General features: G+C 55.7%; 1 protein-coding gene across 1 annotated transcript in view; it reads right to left on the reverse strand.

The window, feature by feature from the left end:
* The window catches only part of Xylt1 (xylosyltransferase 1), a 95,851-nt gene that overhangs the window by 53,257 nt on the left and 22,189 nt on the right, over positions 1-20,405 (reverse strand). Inside the window, exon 3 of the mRNA XM_042698124.1 lies at positions 9,663-10,173. Within this exon, the coding sequence (XP_042554058.1) occupies positions 9,663-10,173 (511 nt within the window). The remainder of the gene's footprint in view (positions 1-9,662; positions 10,174-20,405) is intronic.

Genomic DNA, 20,405 nt, shown 5'->3' on the forward strand with positions numbered 1-20,405 from the left:
TTGTTTTCCATTAAAATAGTTGTCAGCGTGATCGAGAGATTTCAGCTAAAAATTCAGGCTTCTGACTTCAAAAATCATGGAAATAGCCTGGTACCTGTGGCTCACGCTGCATGGGAAGCTGAGATCTGAGGATCGAGGTTTGAAATCAGCCTAGGTAGGTAAGCCTGTGAGCCTCATCTCCAATTAATCTCTCTCTCTCTCTCTCTCTCTCACACACACACACACACACACACACACACACACATACTGGAACAGCCCAGGCTGACTGGGGGTGGGGGGCGGGTGGGTAGGGGGTGCGGACAACATTTGTTGTAGGGCTCCTGCTCTCCCTAAGTTCTAACTCCCTGTGGGTCCAGCAAACATGCTAATGACCACAGATGACCCTTCCACACGGAGGGGCTACACACGCGAGCCCCACTGGTCCGGGACCCAACCGGTGAGCGGCACCCCCATCCCTGGGCACCTGTTCCAACGGTTAGGTGGACACTGTGAGCCCCGCATCTTACAAATGAGGAGAGGAATGACCACTAACTCAGCGCTTGTGAGCGGGAGTCTAGATCAGAAGGGCGAGCGCCGGCCTCCTGCGCCCAGTTCAACCCCGCTGCCAGCTCCAGATGTTTCCATTCCCGTGCCAGTGGTGCCCGGGGCAGAGACCTCTGTCCACGTGTGCCCAGAATCCACGCACACCACGCACGCCTCTCTCCCGCTGCTCACTCGTGCCCACCAGCTCTCCCCACCTGTGAGCCTCGAAGTCCCCAGATGCCAACCTCTGCAGGGCCGTCCCCCGCCTGCCCAGAAATAATGGGTAAGTGCCTGCGGAATTAGTAAGCCGGACGGGTAAATAAGCACAAGAGGAATCAATCACACCCGCGGCTGCGGGGCAGGGTTGAGAGCAACACCACCATTGGAGTAAAACCAGCAAGCGGCTTGTTATGTCACGTCAGCCCTTGGGCAACCTCCATGCGGGGTCCTGGCGAACGGAGCCATGGGTGAGGACAGAGACAGTAACTGGCACCTCCCCTCCTCCCCTGAGCCTCGGCTCCATTCCACGGCCCGCCCCGCGAGCCCAGCGTCTTCGGCGTGTATCCCCAGTGTGCGATTGCTGAGCCCGCAGAGAAAACGTCCCTCTCCAGGGCCGTGCTCACCACGCCGGCCTACGGCAATAAACCATAGAGAATGCCGCTGTAATGGATACGACCGTAATGCTTTGCTGGCAGATTAATCAATGTACTCCTCAATTGCAATCGAGCCAACGTAGGTAACGGAGGATCATTGGATCTACATTTTTATTAATCTGGTGCCATTTGTCTTCTGGTTATTGTAATGATCTCTCACGATGAGGAAATAGGGAAACTTCCTGGGGTGGCAGTGGGGGTGGCGGGGAGAAATCGGACAGCCCTCTTGCTGATTTCAATCCAGCTTGGGGCCGGAATTAAACGTGGCTCTCAAGGGGAGACAAGAAAGCCCCTGATCTCAGACAAGGCGACAGAGCTGCCGTATGGCTTCTTCTTTTCCTGTTTCTTAAAGACCTACTATGTGCTAACCGCAGTGCCGAGCGAGGTCTTCCCACCCCCCTCCAGTTCTTCCATCCGGCCTGTTAAGATAGGTACCACAGCCCCTGTTTACAAATGGGGCTCCCAGAGGCCAAGGTCATGCGGGTGGACATCTGTAGTGGTCCGTGCTGCCCTCAGCGGGGCCCGTGCTCAGGGCCTCACAGGATTCTTCTGCATGTGAGGAGGCCGTCGGTGTTGGGCCGAGTCGCTGGTGGACAGGGTGCATTCGGGCGGCTGAATGGAGAGTTCCACAGAGGCTTTCTTAGCGGTTCCTTTCAGGATTGTGCGCCTCTGGATCGCAGCTTCCAGGCTTGCCAGTTTTGACCCAGCTTCCGTCCCAGCCCAGACCCCAGTCGCCGCCCCTGCTCGTGACCAACCACACCTGCCTGCCTCCCTCGTTTGTTTGTCTTCCTGAAGATTGGGTTTTGATATGCTGAAGTCATAAAGGGCTGGCAGTTCCAAGAGGAGGCTGAAGGGATGCTTCCAGGTCTCCTCCTGCTGGCAACCTTGAGTCTTGTCCTCTCCTCCAGATGCTGGAAGGCTCTCCCCACATCTGTCAACTGTGGTCAGAGTCGAAAGGGCAAGGCTGACAGGGACCAGGCTGGTCACGTCCCCAGGGAGGCAGGCCTGGCCGGAGACCTGCGCTCGGGGCTGGTGAGAGCCGATTCCCCTGGAGACCTGCGCCACCACCAAGGGCAAAGCTGCTAGCTGGACACCCGGCATCTTCATGAGCATCTCCGGCCATTCGCCAGCAACCAACATCTGGCCCGCACCTGCTGGTGTGTGGGCTTGGAGCCTCAGGGCCCAAAATCAGGGCAGGGGGACCCCACCCAGCCTGTCTGGAATGAATGAAGCCAGCTCGCTCTTTCCTTCCCCGCAGGGAACTGACCGGGGTTGCCGGTCCCATGGCTTCCTCCATTTGGGCATTGCCGCTCGGCCCCTATTTCTTTTACAGAAAGACACATTGGCATTGCAATCCGCTCGCTCTCCTGACCTCATGTTAACTCGCTCCCCTGCAAAAATCTTTGAGGGGTGAGGTGGGGAAATGTACCCCATAATATCTACCAAGCAATGGCGTGCAGGATTCTGAAACTCTTGGAAGAGGTCAGATGTGGGAATCGGCAGTGTTTAAAAGTGTTTGGTGGCACTTAGGGGGGCTGCTGTGTTGCTGAGCCACGCCTCTGGTCCTGTGTTTTGCTGGTTATGCTTGAGCCAGAGCCTCCGTCCTCATCCAGGGGTGTACCTGAGAGCCACCATCTGTCTCCTGTAAACTTCTCATCTCTGCCAGGATCACACACACCTGTCACCCCACGGCTCCCTCTGTGGTGATGGAGCCTCAGGATTTTTCTGCCTCCCAGGAAACCGGAACACGAAGTGTGTACCACCATGCCCAGATAGGGGCTAGAAAAGATCTCGTGAGCTTTTTGCCATGGGCTGGCCTCGAACCGCAGGCCTCCCTTTCTTAGCCTCCCGAGTAGCTAAGATTACAGGCCGTGAGTCTCCTGGCATATGAATCAGCAGCATTTAAATGGCTTTTCCATGCAAAAAGAAGATGGAGAAGAATGTCAGGTGAATGTTATTTGGAGTGCAGAAGATTCGGGTTTGGCGATAAACCACGTGCATCTGAAACAATGCGCCTAAGGTGGAAATAATGGAACACAAACTAATGTCCACGGATGACGCTATCAGCATTGTCATCATCATCATTGTCATCATCATCGTCGTCGTCGTCATCATCATCATCATCGTCATCATCGTCATCATCATTAGGAGTCAGCTCTGTGCTTTTCAGTGTTCCTCCCACCCCCATTCTCAGACTGGGAAGAATTTCAAAGACTTAGCAGAGAAATTACTATTTCTCTCTCTTTTTCCCCCCACGTGGACTTTTCTCACCTCTCACTGGCCTCCTCGGTGGAAAGCCCTGCTTTCCCTCCCCGCCCCACTCCCACCCCATGCTCAGCTAGGGGTCGAGGCTGAAGACACCAGTTGCGCTGAGGTGGGAGACCAGCGTCCTTTGTCCTGACAGGCAGTGGATCCGCTTTCCAGAACCTTTCTCGTGGCTCCAGGAAGCACACGTGTAATTAAGGCCGGCCGCGCTGGGTTGCAGATTAGCTGCGAAGTGCCCCCCTGCCAAAGGTCTCTTCCTTCCTGCCAGGCGCAGAGCGGTAATTAGAAGCTGGGGATGGCTGTGATCGATGCGTCTCACCAGCGCTGGGAAGGGACCATCTGGAACCCATGGGGTCCCCTCCTGCGTGCTACATGCAGCGCAGAACCACGCCCGGGGGGCTCCGAGTGGCCCCCTCCGGCATCACTGCCCGGTCTGTCTGCTCTGAGTCCTCACCTCCGTCAAAGACAGCGGTGATACTTCTTGTCTACTCAGCCTTGGAGAGCTCCGGCTCAGAGGCCAAGGTCCCCGGTGTTGTATGGGGCACATGTCTGGCACGTTTTACCTGTCAGCGGGCAGGCTGGATCTGGGCACAGGCTGAAGTTTTCTTGGCAGTGCTGGGGATTGAACTCAGGGCTTTACGCTTGTGAGGAACACACTTTACTACTTAAACCACGCCGCCTACCCAGCCCTTTTTGCTTTAGTCTATTTGTGAGATAGGGTCTTACTAATGTTGTCCAGGGTAGCCTCAAACCAAAATCTCCCACATAGGCTTTATGACTAGCTGGGATTATAAGCATGCTCTACCACACCTGGCTGTGAGGTTTCATACAATGAGCTGCAGTCCAACTATCTCTCTCCAATATTTATATCCATCCACCCATCAGCTCATCACCATCCATCCATCCATGCATCCATTCTCCTATCCATCCATCCTCTCATCATTCATCCACGCATCCTTTGGTGCATCCGTCCATCAACCCCGGCATCCACCAGGGTATCTGCTTTGTTCTGAATGGGCTAAGTTTTTAAATGAGAAGGCAGGATCTGCCCTCCTGATTGGCCGAGTCTAGCTTGGATCTAAGAAGATGCTGAATTGATGGCTGCTCTACAACACAGTAGTTACCAAGCGGGATCAGCTCTGCAGAAGAAAGGCAGAGGCATCCTGAATTGAGCCCAGATCAGAGAAACAACAGGAGCTTGGAGGACCGGCATGAGCACAGGGCGTGGGCAGGGACAACGGTGCGTGCGTGGGAAAGGCTTTGCTGCGGCTTGCGTTTTCTCTGTGGAGAGAAAAGGGGCTGCAGGAGGCGGGGCTGGGGGTGGGGTGGGCAGCGTGGGGAAGGAGAGCTGGTCCAGTGAGCTGTGGAGTAGGGAGGTGGGAGGGGGGTCTGGAGGAGGAGCAGACCACCACGAACCCCATGGGCCAGAGTTCACTGAAGACTGTAAGAACACTACCAGGACAGAGGCAGGTGTAAGAAGTTGAGCTAGGAGAGCAAGCCCTACACTGTGTGTGTGTGTGTGTGTGTGTGTGTGTGTATGAATGCGTGTGTGCATGCACATATCCACGGGAGAAGGGCACTGGTAGAGAATAGTTGAATGCAGGGCTGAGTCTCCAAGCTGGATGAGACATGGGAACCAAGAACTGATAGTTCAACCTGAGCTCCCAGGAGGGCGGGGCAAGTGAGCTCCCAGGAGGGCGGGGCAAGCGAAGAAGCAGGACCGGGATAGGACGTTTGGTAGAGGGAGGAGGGCCGTGATCGGAAGATTGGTACTGCAAGGAACTCCTGTGTGCTACTGTTAGCCCGAGTCACAGATGAAGGAAGTGAAGTACACGGAGGCTACGCGCACGCCCCTGGTGCCACAGGCAGGCTCCCGAGGACACCGGGGGTCAGGATGCTACCCTACTTCACATTCAGGAGGCTCCTGCCCAAGGAGCCAGAGAACCCCGGTGTAGAGCCCCCTCCCCAACTCCAGGAACCTCAGTGCCTTGCAGATGCACAAATGAGGTCTGGAGCTCCATGGATTCACCAGAAGTTTCGCTGCTCTACAAGTGCATTATGCAGCAGGGCGCCTTCTAAATCACAGGACAATCCTTTGATAGCACTCTGTGCACTGGAGAGCATGTTCCTGTGTCCACGGCACTCAACGCAAGGGCTGGGGCAGATAACCAGGTGAATTGTCCTTTGAGGCCCAGGCTCTGAAAGCAACGGTCCCCGCCACACTGCTCATAACTTCCTGAACCAAGTGGGCACTACCAGGCCAGCCCTCCAGACGCATCTCGGACCCAAGGGAAACCAGCCTCACGCAGCACTGGAATCCTCACCCTATACCAGATGCTGTCATTTTGTCTGTCCGTTTCATACGATTTATGACGACGATCACAAAGCCAACCTGTTTTCCTGCACACTAGATCGAGGGACCCAACAAAAACCACACGCTTGGTGGTCATGTCTCCCAGTGGACCAACGGGTGGAGGTGAGCTTTTGAATTTTCTAATTTTTGATTAACCGATCCTAAATGTTCACGCCCATAGGGTGCAATGGAATTATTCTAAAAGTTTTTTTTTTCCCTTACCAGGGATGGGAACTCAGAGCCCTGTGCTTGCTACGCAGATGCTCTACCACTTGGTCCAGACTCCTAGTTCTCGTGGCTTGACTGCTTTTTCAAGTAGGGTCTCACACTTTTGCCTGGGCCTGGCTTTGGACCTCAATCCACTTACTTCTGCCTCCCATGTGAATGCGACCAAAGGTGTGTCCCACCGTTGCTGGCTTGTCCACTGAGATGGGGGTCTCCCCAACTGGAATGTCTATCCTTCCCAAGTAGCTGAGATTACAGATGGGCGCCATCATGCCTGGCCAACAGTGTTTTGTTATATGACCACAATGAAAGAGAACTAGAGCCAGCATACCTTCTGTGCTTTCTGAGTAGGGCTTAAAAACTGGACAAGGGTCTGCTGTCTCTCCCACGCCTCTTCTTTCTCTCCATCTCTCCTCTCTGGTGGCTGAAGGCAGGCAGCCTGGCCTCAGGCTCTGGGCCTCTCTGGTGGCTGAAGGCAGGCAGCCTGGCCTCAGGCTCTGGGCCTCTCCGCTACTCGGCTGTAGCAAGCCACAGCGAAGTGAGCCATTAATTTGTGCTCTGCGGCTGAGCCTCAATCCTGATTTAGGGCTACATAAACCCGTCTCAAAGTTGCGAGGCATAAATTAGTTTACTAATTTTGCCATTAAGAGTTTATCAACGGGAGCACTGTTTCGACTCCCCTCTAATCAATCCCCATTTTCTGTGTTTATCTCCTATTCAATTTTTTTACCCTGGGTTTCTATACACATCAATTTGCTTGACGCTCTTCCTACATATGTTTTAAATTACTTTATCATTGTATAAATTTCACAGCCATTAAAGGGCTCTAATACCGGGGAGGCTGACATGGTGTTAAAAATTGGATTCAATTCCACGGAGTAATAAATTGTGACCTAAATCCAATCTCTCATGGGTGACTGAAGGATACAATGAAAAATTATTGCTTTATCATTTTTACATGAACACAGATATCCCATGGTGACGAAACACAGGCAGAGAAACAGGGAGAAGCCACCACTGGCCATTTCCACACCAAGCATGAGATGGATGACTGAGACCAGCCTGCCTCTGGGCCTGGCTGCCCAGACTCTGCCATACACAGGGGGAATGGAGCCACACAAGGTTCCTGCGGCCAAATTCCATGGCTCCTCCAGGCTGCAAACTCCTGGCTGAGCTCCTAGCTCTGTGGTTAAGTGCCTAGCTCAGTGGCGGGGGTACCTAGCTTAGTGCCTGAGCGCCTAAGTCGGTGGTTGAGCACCAAGCTCTGCAATGGATCACCTAGGTCTGTGGTTGAGTACTTAGATCTGTGGATGAACAATGCCAGGAAGCTGGTGGGCACGGGATGGGGTGGAGCTCCGTGGCACACCAGGCCAGGCTGAGGAGGGGCACTGCCTGGCAGTCGGCACAGAGCGCACTTGCTGATGGGAGCGTGCCCCTCTCCCATCAATACGGCCCCCGTGGCTGAAGCTTTTGGGGCGATGGGGGGGTGCATAGGGGTGATCCTGGAGGGCTTCCATGTACGCTAACATCCAGTCAGAGGTGCGGCCAGGGCAGGTGGTGAGGGGCATCATGAGGGACTGGGGAGGGAGGTGCCGGACGCTACCAGCCCATGCATGAAGGGCATAGCCTAGGGGCGCAGAGGAACCCTGGGACACAGGGCCACCCCGTCTCAGAGGCTGTCTGCTCCCCGTGTGTCCCCTTCACCCACACTGTGACCGGCCACAGCCCGGTCCCTGCTGCCCCGGTGCACCGCAGTCCAGCCAGCGGCCGCGCAGGGAGCGGGGTGGGAGGAGGAGGCTGAGGAGGTGGGAGGGTGGGGTCTCGCAGCTAGGAAAAGGCAGGACTGGGATTCCATCTGCTCTGCAGAGGCCCTGGATCTATGGGCGGAAATCCTCTCTCTACTTCCGGCTGCCCTTGGCCTTCCATCCAACATGGCCGCATACCCTACAGCACAGAGCAGAAGCCCAGGGAGGGATGTGGAGAGACCACAGGCCCAGGGGAGGCCCTAGGTTGTGTGTGTGTGTGTGTGTGTGTGCGTGTGTGTGCGTGTGAGCGCACACGTGATGGCAACTTGTGCTACCAGGAACTCAGGCTCCGTGAAGGAAGGCCGGGGAATCCAGTGTTGAGCTCTTCATAAAAGTCCACGTGGAAAAATCCATTTCCCTCCCTCGGAATTTTCCAGACTTTCATCCCCCGGGGGCCGTCTCTTTAAAAGCCCTCAACTTCTGGAGCGTCCCAGGGCCTGCGTCCCCGCCCGCGCCCCCCACGCTGCCCTCCAGCCTGTCTCCCTGGCCTCTCTCCCAGGCAAGGAAGAGGCCCACCGGGCAGACGCTGAAATCCCTCCGAGGCAGAGGGAATCCCGGGTGGGTGTCATGGTTTCCAGAAAGGAGCAGACTCTCCCTATGGGGTGTAATTACATCTTAGCTTTCTGTAGAAGAATACTTTATGGCTTAAATGCTATTAATTGTAAGCCGTTTTGTTCCGCGGGAAGTTGCTCATTGATAACTACCCAATTAGGGTTATTTTGCAATTAGTCTATTCACAGTAAATTTACTGCAAAAGGAGGAGGCTGTGATGCAGGAAATGAACGCGGCGCTGGGGCAGTGTGGGCCCTGGCACAAGTGCCAACCCCATTAACCGGCTCGGGGGTCCCTGGAGGGCATGTGCCGTGGCCAGGGCAGCCGGCGCCTCCAAGTGACCCCCACAAACTCACATCCCCAAGCCAATGGAGACACCAAGCCACAGAGGAGTCAAGTAAGGTGCCCCAAGTCCCGCAGCACACACACGGGAGACCTGACCCCAGGCAGCCCAGCTTCCTGATCAAGCTCCTCCCCAACTAGCAACCATCACGCCCCGATTATCGGGCTGCGGGAGGCCAGCTAGGCAGAAAGTAAGCAAAACCCCATCTCGAGCCATCAGCCGGGCATGGTGAGGTGTGTCCCTCACCTCGGTTACAGCGGAGGCAGAGGTGAGAGGAGGGTGGTCCGAGGCCAGCCCTGACCCTACGTGGAAAATAAACAGACTGAAAGTGAGAAAAGGTCTGGGGTTATGACTCAAGCGGTAGAAAACCGGCCCCGGCAGGCTTGAGGCTGTCCACAGTGCGTGGCACCGGCGGGAGGGAAGCGGGGAATGTGGACGCAAATAAGGAGAAAGAGAGGGAGGGAGGGAAAAGGAAGGAAGGAAAGGAAGGAGGGAGGGAAGGAAAGATAGAAGGAAGGGAGGAAGGAAGAAAGAGAGGAAGGGAGGGAGGGGAAGGAAGGGAGGAAAGAAGAAAGGAGGGAGGGAGGGAAGGAGGGAGGGAGGGAGGGAGGGAACATGGAAAACAGGAAAGTTGCTCACAGAGGCCCCAGAGTCAGCACCCAGCGGCCTCCAGTCCCCAGGCGAGCACAGTACCTTACATTCACACCGCTTCTCAGCCTAAAGTTCTGGCGGAGAAAGCACCCCCTGGCCGCGGGGCCGCTCACCGCCCCCAGCCTTCATTCCCACCAGCCCAACTCATCAGCCACGGAGCCCACGAACGGGTCACAGAAGGGCATTTCGCTTCATAAAACTTTCCTTGCAGAAATTCTCCGAGCAGGGACACAAATGGGGCAGGGGTGGTGGTCGGGGGGGGGGGGGGCGCCCGGGAAGGGGCGGGCACTCACCCTCCAGGGGGCAGAAGCGGGTCACCTTCTCCGGCATCAGCTGGCCCAGCTTGTGGCGGCAGTAGGTCTCTGCGATCTCCTGGCGGCAGTGCTTGGACTTGGCGCGGGACAGGGCGGAGATGGCCTCTTTGCCCGAGATGTCGCACTTGGGTGGCTGGTCGTATTTGACCTCGGGAGAGGCACCGCCACTTTTCCTGGCGTGGGGCTGTCTGGGCACATCCTTTGCCTGGCTGCTGTTGGCTGCGGCTCTCCTTCCCGGAGGTGGCAGCTCCTTGGAGCCTTTCCCCAGGACCGAATGTCCCTGTCCTTTGTCCTGAAGTTCCAGCTTCCTCTGCAGCCGCTCCTTCAGCCGAACCGGGGCTCTCTTCGCCGACTCAGGCTGGTGCTTCTGCTTTTGAGTCCTGGGTGCAAAGTTGCTGTTGTCTACATTCTCGAAGTCCTTAGGGACTGAGTTTTCGTTGTTGCTGTCCGTGCGTACTTTCTCCTTGGGTCGGTGAGACAAGTATCCATCCTGCGCAAGACCAGAAAGGAATACAGGGGAGAAACGTCACTGGGCCATCATGCTAAGTACGGTGTGGTGGTTCAACTCTATAATCCCAGCTACTCAGGAGGCAGAGGTAGGAGAATCATGGCCTGAGGCAAAAAATAAAGCCTGAGCAAAGTCAGTGAGACTTGATCTGAAAGACAAAACTGAAAAAGCAAAGGGAATGAGGGATGTGCCAAGTACAAGGCCTTGAGTTAAAATCTCAGTACCTTTATCACTACCAGCGACAAAATGACTGGACCCGTAGTTTGAGGAGTCTGAGCCCGAATTTCCCTTTGCTAAGTGGCTTAGGTCTTTTCTCTTTGGACCTCGGTTCCCCCATCAGGACATAAGAGACGTTTCCACCCGAAACTAAGGCTTTCATAAACTCCCAAGGAGTGTACAGCTACAATTCTCCATGCCCCTTGACCATGTCTCTGCCACTGGGTGGCTGACATATTCTTCCAGACTCCCACTGGCAGCAGACAGTGCAGTGATGGTGTATGGGAGGGCTGGAAATGGTGTGGTAAAGTTATAAAGGGAGAAAATATTGGTAGGATATCATATACATCCCGTTGCTTTTAGGACACGCTCATGTATCTGTGCCCATGAGAGAAATCACACTGAGCCACTGTTGGTTCTGTGGAAATCAAAGAGGCTTTGGCTTTTTTTTTTTTTCCCTGAAGGGAACCTATAGAGCCTGTGCAGAAGGAACTTGGCTGCACGGCTCAGGAGGAAGGCAAACCCCGAGACCTGTCACACTGTCCCCCCTGTTCAGCTGCTGACCACAATGGAGAGTCCCTGGTATTCAAAGTCTGGGTCAGGTGCCTTGAATAGCTTCTGGAACATGCCCCTTCCTTCTGCTTGGCATTCATTCCCGAGGCTTTGGTCAGAAAGAACGAGCAGTTTCACACGTATGCCCAGGCCTGCCTGGATCCCAATCCACCTATTACACTACTCACTTAGCTAGGAAGACAGGTGCACACTACTGCATCCAGGTAGCAATTGAGATGGGGTCTTGAATTAGACTAGCCTCGAACTGTGATCCTCCCAACCTTCCCCTCCCATGTGGGTACGATCACAGGCATGAGCCCCTAGCACCCAGTTACTTTTCATTTATTTTTTTTAAAGGAGGGTAGAATTGTGGCCTTAATACTTCCTATCCTGAGGTGAGGATAGGAGGCAGAGAACACGGTTTACGCCACCACTCTGTCCCCTTCTTTACCACAGGCTGCGTCATGCCACAAGGTTACATACGGCCAAAGGTCTTCCGTAGGTGGAGGAGGACTCCAGCTCAACTCCATGTCAAGGCTGGGCAGTGGCCCATGGGGTCACGGCCCCAGAGGGAGAGGACAGGGAGCAGGGACTGCCGAACACAAGGCCACAGGAGCTGGGAGGCCCGGAGGATGAAGTACTGCAAAGGGAGGGTGCGTCGAGTCCCGGCCCTCTCTCCTCTCTCTTGTTTCTACTACCCATTGCCGGGAGGCAGGGAGCTGTTTCTCTACCGCCTGAACTGCCTCACCGCAGGCCCCAAAGCAGCACCCAACCCTGGACTCACACCTCCGAAACCATGAGCAAAACTCAGCTTTTCTCCTTTCCTTTCCAGTATCTATTTCAGATTTTTTTCACCCTCCTCTTATAGCAACCAAAGGCCAAGAAATCTCCTTCAAATCTGCTTCAAACCACACACATGGGGTGGGGCGGGAGAGCTCTGTTACTGCAGCACGGCCTAGCTCACCCTGACTAACACACGGGCCCAGCTCCAAGCGCAAGGGCAGATCGAAATCCTTCCTTGTTGTCACTCCCGAGTTGGGTCCCTGAGCAGAAAACGTCCAGAAGCTCCCTATTTCGAAGGCGGACATTCTGTACCAGTTTCTGACGAAACGTCACCAGGAGATGCGGGGAAACCCGGCCATCATTTCTCTGCATCCGCCACAGCCAATGAAGCTGAGCTGACAATCCCAGAGCGGCCGATGGCAAATGCGTAGTATCGGGATGGCACCGTCATCCATCTCAACCCGCCGCACAGTGTGTGGCTGGGGGAGGGAGGCCACTGCAGGGGGGGCAGCAGAGGGGAGGGAAGGGAAGGCTGGGCTCAGCATGGCCCTGCCACCTCCCGCCTGCCTCGGATATTCCCCGGCTGCTGAGGGAAGCCGAACGATTCTGGTGTCAGAAGAAGGGACTTGTCTTCTGGACTGAAGACATCATAGATACCTAATAGCTTCTAGGAAAGTCTCAGTGAGTTTCAGGCAACCTCTGGGGGCCTGAGGATATCTGTCACCTCCAGGTCAACGCTGGTTCCTAGTCACAGGACCTCCTCCCCCCTTCCCCCTCGCTCTTTCTCTCTCTCTCGTTTTCCCACCTCACTCTTTTCAAGAAAATCATTCTGAATAAAATCAAACAATTTGATTTATGCGCTTTACCCTGTCAACCCGTGTTTTCAGTATCTACTACAGTGCTGCCAACTAGGAGGGTGGTTGCGCAACGGCAGCTTGATGCCCTTTGATTAGCAGCTCCCGAAGCCTCCCTCCTCCTGCTCCCTCCTCCTGCTCCCTCCTCCGTTCAGCTCTTTGAGTGTTACAGTTTCTGCTTCAGAAACGTAAGCTACGAATACTCCCCTGACTCATTTCACCCAGCAAAACCTCCCCCCAGAAGTCCTCCATGTGGTTGCTATTGTGAGATTTAATAACCTAAAAGAATATCCACTCTTTAACAAAGTACTTGTTACACGAACCCATCCACCAAGAAGCCTCCCTAATTCTCCATCTGAACCCCAAGGTGCAAAGAAAGAACTTTCCTCTCCTCTCCTCCAGAACCCACCATCCAGACACCCACACTCTCCACATTCCTGTCCCTGCTCAGAAGCCAACCATGGGAGGTTTCCAGGCTTGGCACCAGACCCTCAGCAGGCATCAGTGCACCTGAACACATGAGACACCCCCCAAAGCATCACGCGCCCCAGGCTTGGACGAGCTCTGGTGCTTTGGGAATCAGCGGAGCAAGGGAAGGACATGAAGATGACCAAGGAGAGCCAACAGGAGGGAAGTGCTCATGTCCCTCTCCGAGTCCTCATCGGGAACACGAGGAGATGACGGTGTGGAGCGGCCACCTCACCGGTGCTCTGGGGACCATGATCATATCTGAAACTTCTGGAACAGGCCTACTGCCCAACACAAGAGGAAAAAGGACAACCCAACTCATCTGATGGTCTCTGTGCAGAAGATGGAGGTGCTGGTGAATTCTCTATTTTGATGAACTGGCCCTGCCCCTTTTATTCTTACCCACCATCCAACTCTCTCACCTTGGGTTGCTTGTGCTCATGCCCGCCCTTTGACTTATTTTATTTTAATGGACCTATTACAATAATTGCACATTCAAATGTTTTGCGTGCAAGCTCCAAAACCCTAATTGCTCGGCTGCTGCCTTCCCTCACAGCTGTCCTGCCATCCATTTTTATTCCAGATGAAGAATTAAATACGATGATGTCCTCCATCTCTGTTCAGCCTTGTGCCCATTCCTCGTCCAGTCCCATCGGGTGGAAGATGCTAGGCATGGCATGGATCCAAGCGTGGTGGGGGTCGTGACCCCGCTGCCTTTCTGTCTGTGCCTGGGTCTATTCCTACCTTTGCCCCTGGTTTCTGATGTTGAGACCTCAGGATGGATTTCTACCCAGACACAACTGAATCCCAGCCTCCTCGTCCCATTTCTGAGATGTCAATTCGATGTGCAGTAAGAACCCACAGAGAGCTGGACGCCGGTGGCTCACGCCTGAAGATGACTACTTCCTGGCTACTCCAGAGGCTGAGCTCTGAGGATCCCGGTTCAAAGCCAGCCCAGGCAGGAAAATCCCTGAGACTCTTACCTCCAATTGACCACCAAAAACCCCCCCAGAAATAACACTGTGGTTTAAGTGGTAGAGTGCTAGCCTGGAGCAATAGAGCTAGGACCTGAGTTCAAGCCCCATGACCGACAAAAAGAAAAAAAGAAAACAGGAAGAAGACTAGAACTGGGGTACTCATGCAGATGTGAATGGGAACAAAGCAGCAGGAACCAAAACCCTGAACTGGCTTTGAGAGGAGGGAGACACTGACAGAGGTCACCACGGGGCTCCATTCAGACTCCGGCAGGGCCCTGAGCCTCTTCCTCCTCCACGAGTTCAGCCTAGTTCTGTCCAGACTCAACCAGGACAGGAGCACAGTTTCTAGCTGCCCAAGGCCTTGTGTCTGTGACCCGATTCTCCTTGAAGCACCTGCCTGAGAAAAACTCAAGGTTACCCCCCAAATGAGCTTTCTCCAGCCAACACCGGAAGGCGGGTGCATCTTCCTGTGCCTGGGTAGAAACCCGGCGTCCACCAGCACTGGTGAGCAAACCCAGGCAGCTTTCCTGCAGTGTGGGACTTTCCACTTCCTGACTCTTCTGAGCCCCACGTTCCCCTCTTTCCCTGTGGAAAGGCCCAGCCGCCTCTGGACAAACCTGGAGTGTAATTCCTGCTACGTCCTTCTCCCTCCATCTCCCTCTGGTTAACAGTCAATTCCTAACTAAACGTGTGCCTACCACTTTAGCCAGCGTCCAGCCTGTGGATGAATGACACTGTCCTTGGTCAGGCCACGCAGCCTGGGCCGGAGTCCTAGGTCAAAAGCCCAGTGGCAGCTAGCTGAGTGCCAGGGCATGGGCCTTCCCCCAGGGCCAGGGACAATGTGGATCCAAACCTTCTGGGTCTTTCCATGCCCACCTACAAGGCAGCTTACAATGTGGTGTGGAGATGCGGGGAAGCAAGGAGGCAGAGGTAGCACAAAAGAGCCGTGTCTATGCAACAGCACAGGTCTGCCCTGTCCATGAAAAAGAGTCCGGATAATGGGTGCAGCCCCAGTGACCTGGGGACATCAGCCCAGTGAGCTAAGCCAGCTCGGGAAGAGAAATACTGCAGGACTCCCATTGTGTGGACCCCCCTTTCCCTTCCCTCCCCTCCCTTTTGACTTATTTATTTTGTCGGTTGTGGGGCCTGAACTCTGGGCCCGGGCGCTGTCCCTCAGCTCTTCAGCTCAAGGCGAGTGCTCTACCACTTGAGCCACAGCGCCACTTCCGGCTCTTTCTGCTTATGTGGTGCTGAGGAATCGAACCCAGGGCCTCATGCATGCAAGGCGAGCGCTCTACCACTGAGCCACCTTCCCAGCCCCTCCACTTCCTTTATTTTTTGAGGTGGTCTCATTATGTAGTCCAGGCTAGCCTCACACTCAGGAGCCTCCTGCCTCAGTTTCCAGAGTGTTGGGATTACAAGTGTGGACCTCTCCACCTGACTTCTGGGATCTTGTTTTCTAAGCTCAAATACTCATAGAGTGAGCGTATGGGGGCTGGAGGCCAAAGAATACCACACGGCAGACGCGAGGCATCGTGGAGCTCATGAAGAGCACGGGACTAACGTTAATCGAGCAACGTTGTAGCAGGACTTTCGTTAAATCAGTAGATTTTGGCTGCAAACACGTCACGGAGATGACAGCTCCTTCTCAGCAAGAAATGAGGTGCATCTGCCTCGGTCCCCGACTTCCTGCTAAAAACCTTAAATATGCACAATGAGCTTGGTGGCAGAAACTAGCAAACAAATACACGAGTAAAGAAAACGGTCTTAAGAAACAGGTCGGGGTTCACCCAACTGAACAGTCTCCTGAGCCACGGCCCACACTGGCTTGTTCACCCCGTGCAGTCATCCTGGTGTGTGCTGAAGGCCTGGTGACATCAGCGACCCCGTGGTCCCCGGGGAACCCACGCTGGCCCTGGGCAGACAGGGTGGGCACCGCTTCCCCGGAGGGAGCAGCCTGAGCCCGGCCAGCTGAGGAGCTGGGTCGGACTCACCCACTGACACGGAGAGAAACTGTGTTTTCACAATGACCCTCAGGGGGTGACACGTCCGCCCGGGGAGGAACTCATCACTGAGGGCCAGATCTTTGCACCAGGGTGGTCAGTGCATAGAGGGCCAGCTGAGGGACTGCTGGCCACCCTGCTCCGCTCTCCGCTGCGTCCACTGCTGGAGTTTCGCCCCCAGCCACCCCCCCCTCCGCATACAGCAATGGGCTTTGTTCTTCTGGCTGGAGGGCCAGGAATGCTCACGGAGCCCAGACAGACAGGAGGATGGCCGCCAGAAATAAGGAAATGGAGACACACGACTATGCGCACACAAACCCAATTAATTTATATCATCTCAGAGCTCGGGCTGTGTGGGGTGGAGTGGGGGGGGGGCGCGGGAGGGAGAAGAAAGCTCCTAAAATCGCCCGCCATGCCAGGTCAGAACGGAGCCTTGCTGGCAGCTGCTAATAAATTACTTCTACGACGTGGAAGGACAAACGACCGTGGTGCTGTCTCCCCTAAATCTCCTTTATGGGCCTGTGTTTGCCTTGGCACACCCGGCCTTGGCACATCATTCCTTCCTTGGCCAAGCTCCCGCCGGGGCCCGCCTGCCGTCCTCTGCTTCCCGTGTGCCGTGGGCACTTCTGGTCATGGTGACGGGGACGGCTGTCTATCAGAGAACGAGAGTGGAGGGGTGTTGGGGGGAATTAGAGGAATAGTGCCGTGGCTCACGCCTGTCGTCCTAGCTACTCAGAAGGCCAAGATCTGAGCATCGCGGTTCAAAGCCAGCCCGGGCAGGAAAGTCCGTGAGACTCTTCTCTCCAATAAACCACCAGAAAACTGGAAGTGGCGCTGTGGCTCAAGGGGGTAGAGCGCTCGCCTTGAGCTGAAGAGCTGAGGGACAGCGCCCAGGCCCAGAGTTCAGAGCGCACGGCCTGGTGACAGTCACTTCCCAACTTGATGTCACCCAGTGGGAGAGCCCTGGCGCCTTCCCTTCCCAGCCAGGGGTCAAGCAACCCCAACACGCTCCCTGGCTGCTGCTCAATAACAGCAAGCGACCTCGGTGCACGACACCCCTCTCCCCCGCTCCCTGCAGTCACTGCTCTGGATGGGAAATCTGCCTTTGCCTCTCCAGGCTGGGTATGGAATGGTATGGTGATACATACCTACCATCCAGGCTAGCCTGGAGGGGAGGATGGGGGGGGAGGGAAGGGGAGATGAGGCCCTATCTCAAAATAACCAGAGCAGAAAGGAGTGAGGGCGTTGCTCAAATGACAGACGCGTGTGTAGCAGGTGTAGGGCCCCGAGGTTACACCCCAGGGCCGTCCCTGGCTGCCAGACAGACTTCTAAAAGGGATAAGCACATAGTTAAAACGGTTTTCTCAAATGGACTTAAATGTTCTTATTTTTCAAGTGTAAGAATGTCTAATACAGTGGAGCTTACGTTGTGAACTAACGGACGGCAGACTTCGGGATGAATAATACTCATCCTTTGAAGAAACTAAAGACAATGGACTCGGCTCTGGTCTCTACCCTTCAGTGCCCGTATCTGTATTTCTAGTTAATAAGTGTCGTTTTTAGATCTTAAGCCCGGGGTGTGGCTTCGTCCCCAGGGTGAGGGAAGACGTGGAACCTTGAAGGCGGGAGGTCATTAGTTCCGGGGGGAGGAGCCCCAGTGGGCTCCACACGCCCCACGCCCCTCTCGGGGAGACACGGGCCCGTCAGCACCCCTTTATCCCATGACTGTCCCAGCTGAAGAGCAAGAAAGGGGGTGATGCCTCCCGCCCCCAGAGCACGGGCCTCCTGGCCGCCCCCCCGTCCTCCTCTCCCCAGACAGGCTCAATTCCTGGCTAGACCCCTCTGCCTGGGTCCCGCCACCCCAACTTTCCAAAATGACAACAGTGCTAGGAGCTGCCCCCTTGTGTGTGCCTACAAGTGATCCGGGTCCCTGGTGTGAGATGACTCACTGAACATGGCGGCCTGGATGCCAGGGCTGTTGGCACCTCCATTTTATGGGTGAGGAAGCAGAAGGACCCAGACTCTCCCCCCTCCCCCCTCCTCTCTCCCCCCTCCCCCTCAGCCAGAGGCTCACAGCTGTGTGGTGTCAGTAGCTCCCGGGGCAGCACCCGGGAGCCAGGGGCCAGGGGAGGAAGAGAAAGACATGTTTAGAAATGGTGCCTGACAGGCGACCAGACACTACCGTCACAACAGGTGGTTTGTCTTGCTGGCTGCACGCAACACTCGGGTGTGAGGGGGACGGGGTGAGGGCAGATGGAGACAGGGCCGCTTCGGCCGGCACGGGGCTGCTCCAGGACGGACAGCCGCAGCCAAGACCCACTACTAAATGGTGCCCGGGCAGCTCCGGCTGGGGTCCCAGTGAGGACACGCAGACATGTTCAGGACAAGCTCTGGGGTGTGTGGCTCCAGTTGTGGAGTGTGCACCCCACTATCGGCACAAAAGGAGCAGTTTAGCGTCCGACTATGGAAAAGAGGAAAAAGAGTTCAAGGCCAGCCTAGACAACAATTCTGGGCACGGCCGTGCATTCCTGTAAGCCCAGCTATGCGGGAGGCTGAGGTAGGAGGATCCAAATGGGAGGCCAGGTTGGGCTGCATGCACATCCTGTCTCAAGGTCAAAAAGGAAACGGGCTGTGGATGCCGCTCAGTGGCGGAGCACTTGCATGCCACGCACGAGGTCCCGGGTTCCATCCCTTACCCAGGAAGAGAGAGGGAGGGAAAGAAGAGAGAGAAGGAGGAGGAAGATAGAAGATACTGGAAAGAGAAGGGACACGCAGACACTGTGGCCTGCGCACCCAACGCCCCCTTCCCCTCCTGCAAGGGCCTGCTCACCCATTTCACAGCTGAGGAAACTGAGGCACACACATGCCACTGGTCCTCCCGAACCACACAGCTACCGAACAGCAGACCCAGTGTCCATTCCAGGACCCCCTACCTCCAGACTGCCTGCAATCCGGGCTTACCCCACACCTCCCCCGCACCCGAGGGGGGTCTGGGCATCCAGAGCCGGGGAGGGCAGGAGGGAGGCGCGGCCCTGGAGGCGAGGCCCAGCCGAGCGAGCAGATGGAGCCCAGAGAGCAGATGTTAATGCAGTTTGCTTTCTCCGAATGCTTTGCTGTTTAGCTGTCATAAGTGAATTGTTCTTTAATATCTGTCAGCAGCGTCAACTCTGAAGCCGGTGGCAGTTACTGGGAAGCACGCGGAGGGGGCGGGCATGGTGGGCCAGACCTGCGTGCGCGCACACACACATGCACACACGCCCTTCACCTTCTGTGACTCTTTAGGCCGTGTGCTACTCAGTGAGAAGAATCCAGTGGACATCCACATTTTGCTTTGGGATGAGAAAGATCCGATTGGCGGCTCCGGTGGCTCCATCCTCCTGGGAGCCTCTCCCCGCCTGAGCCCCGAGCACCCCGTGAAGGTCAGCAGTGGCCTGTCTTCAGTCTGGGGCCTCACCAAGCAGCAAGCAAGAGGCCTGAGCACACCCACTCCACCGGGGGAGCTCCGGAAGGAGACCCCATCTTCACATTTTGAAGGTATTTAAATAGAGACAGAGTTGCCAACGGGCAGCAAGCAAGGAAGGAGAAGGGTGAGGATTTGAACCCAGGCCGCCGGCTACCTGCACTACTAGGGGGCGCCATTGTGTGTTGGACATTTCACAGATCCTGGTCTTAGGATCCAATTCTGTCCCGTCCTAGCTTTACAGATGTAGGGAAACTGAGGTGCAGAGTTTAGAGCCACCCATGGCTGCTGCCAACTCCAGGGGAATTCTGGTCCAGCCCTCCGCGCCGGCCTCCCTTGCCCTGGGCAGTAGGGGCACCCTGCCGACTGTGTGGGGGGACTTTGGGCTCTAGCCGTCCCCTCCCTCCTCAGCAGGTGTATGTGGGATCTGTAGCCGGGACAGTGTAGCCCCGTCTCTCCACCGCCCCAATCCAGCAGCCACGGCCAGAGGCTCCATGAGGAGGGAGGCACGTGGCAGGCAGACCCTGAGCTCATAAAGAAGGGAGGAGGAGGCTGCTCTTCCTGACAGGTGGAGGAATTAATGATGGCGGCAGTCACTCACACACCCATCGGCTCAGGAAAACGGCTGGTGTGGAGGAGGAGCCAACTCCGTCAGACACCGGGTTAACCACGCCCCTGCCACGTTGGTCTGCGGGTTACCTGCTTGTCCTCAGGACCGGACCGGAAACAGAAAGAAAGGCCCTGGGGTCAGACAAACGCCAGCACGGCCCTGAGCGCAAGGACCCGAGCCGGCCCGCTCAGATCGCGTCTCAGCAGCTAGGCCCCAGGAGCAGGACTTTGTAAATCAGGACGGTTCATTCTTGTAAAGGGCCGGCTGGGAAATATCTTAGGCGTTGCAGAC

The sequence above is a fragment of the Dipodomys spectabilis genome, unplaced genomic scaffold, assembly GCF_019054845.1.
Source record: "Dipodomys spectabilis isolate Male_0828 unplaced genomic scaffold, ASM1905484v1 ptg000231l, whole genome shotgun sequence".
Lineage (NCBI taxonomy): Eukaryota > Metazoa > Chordata > Mammalia > Rodentia > Heteromyidae > Dipodomys > Dipodomys spectabilis.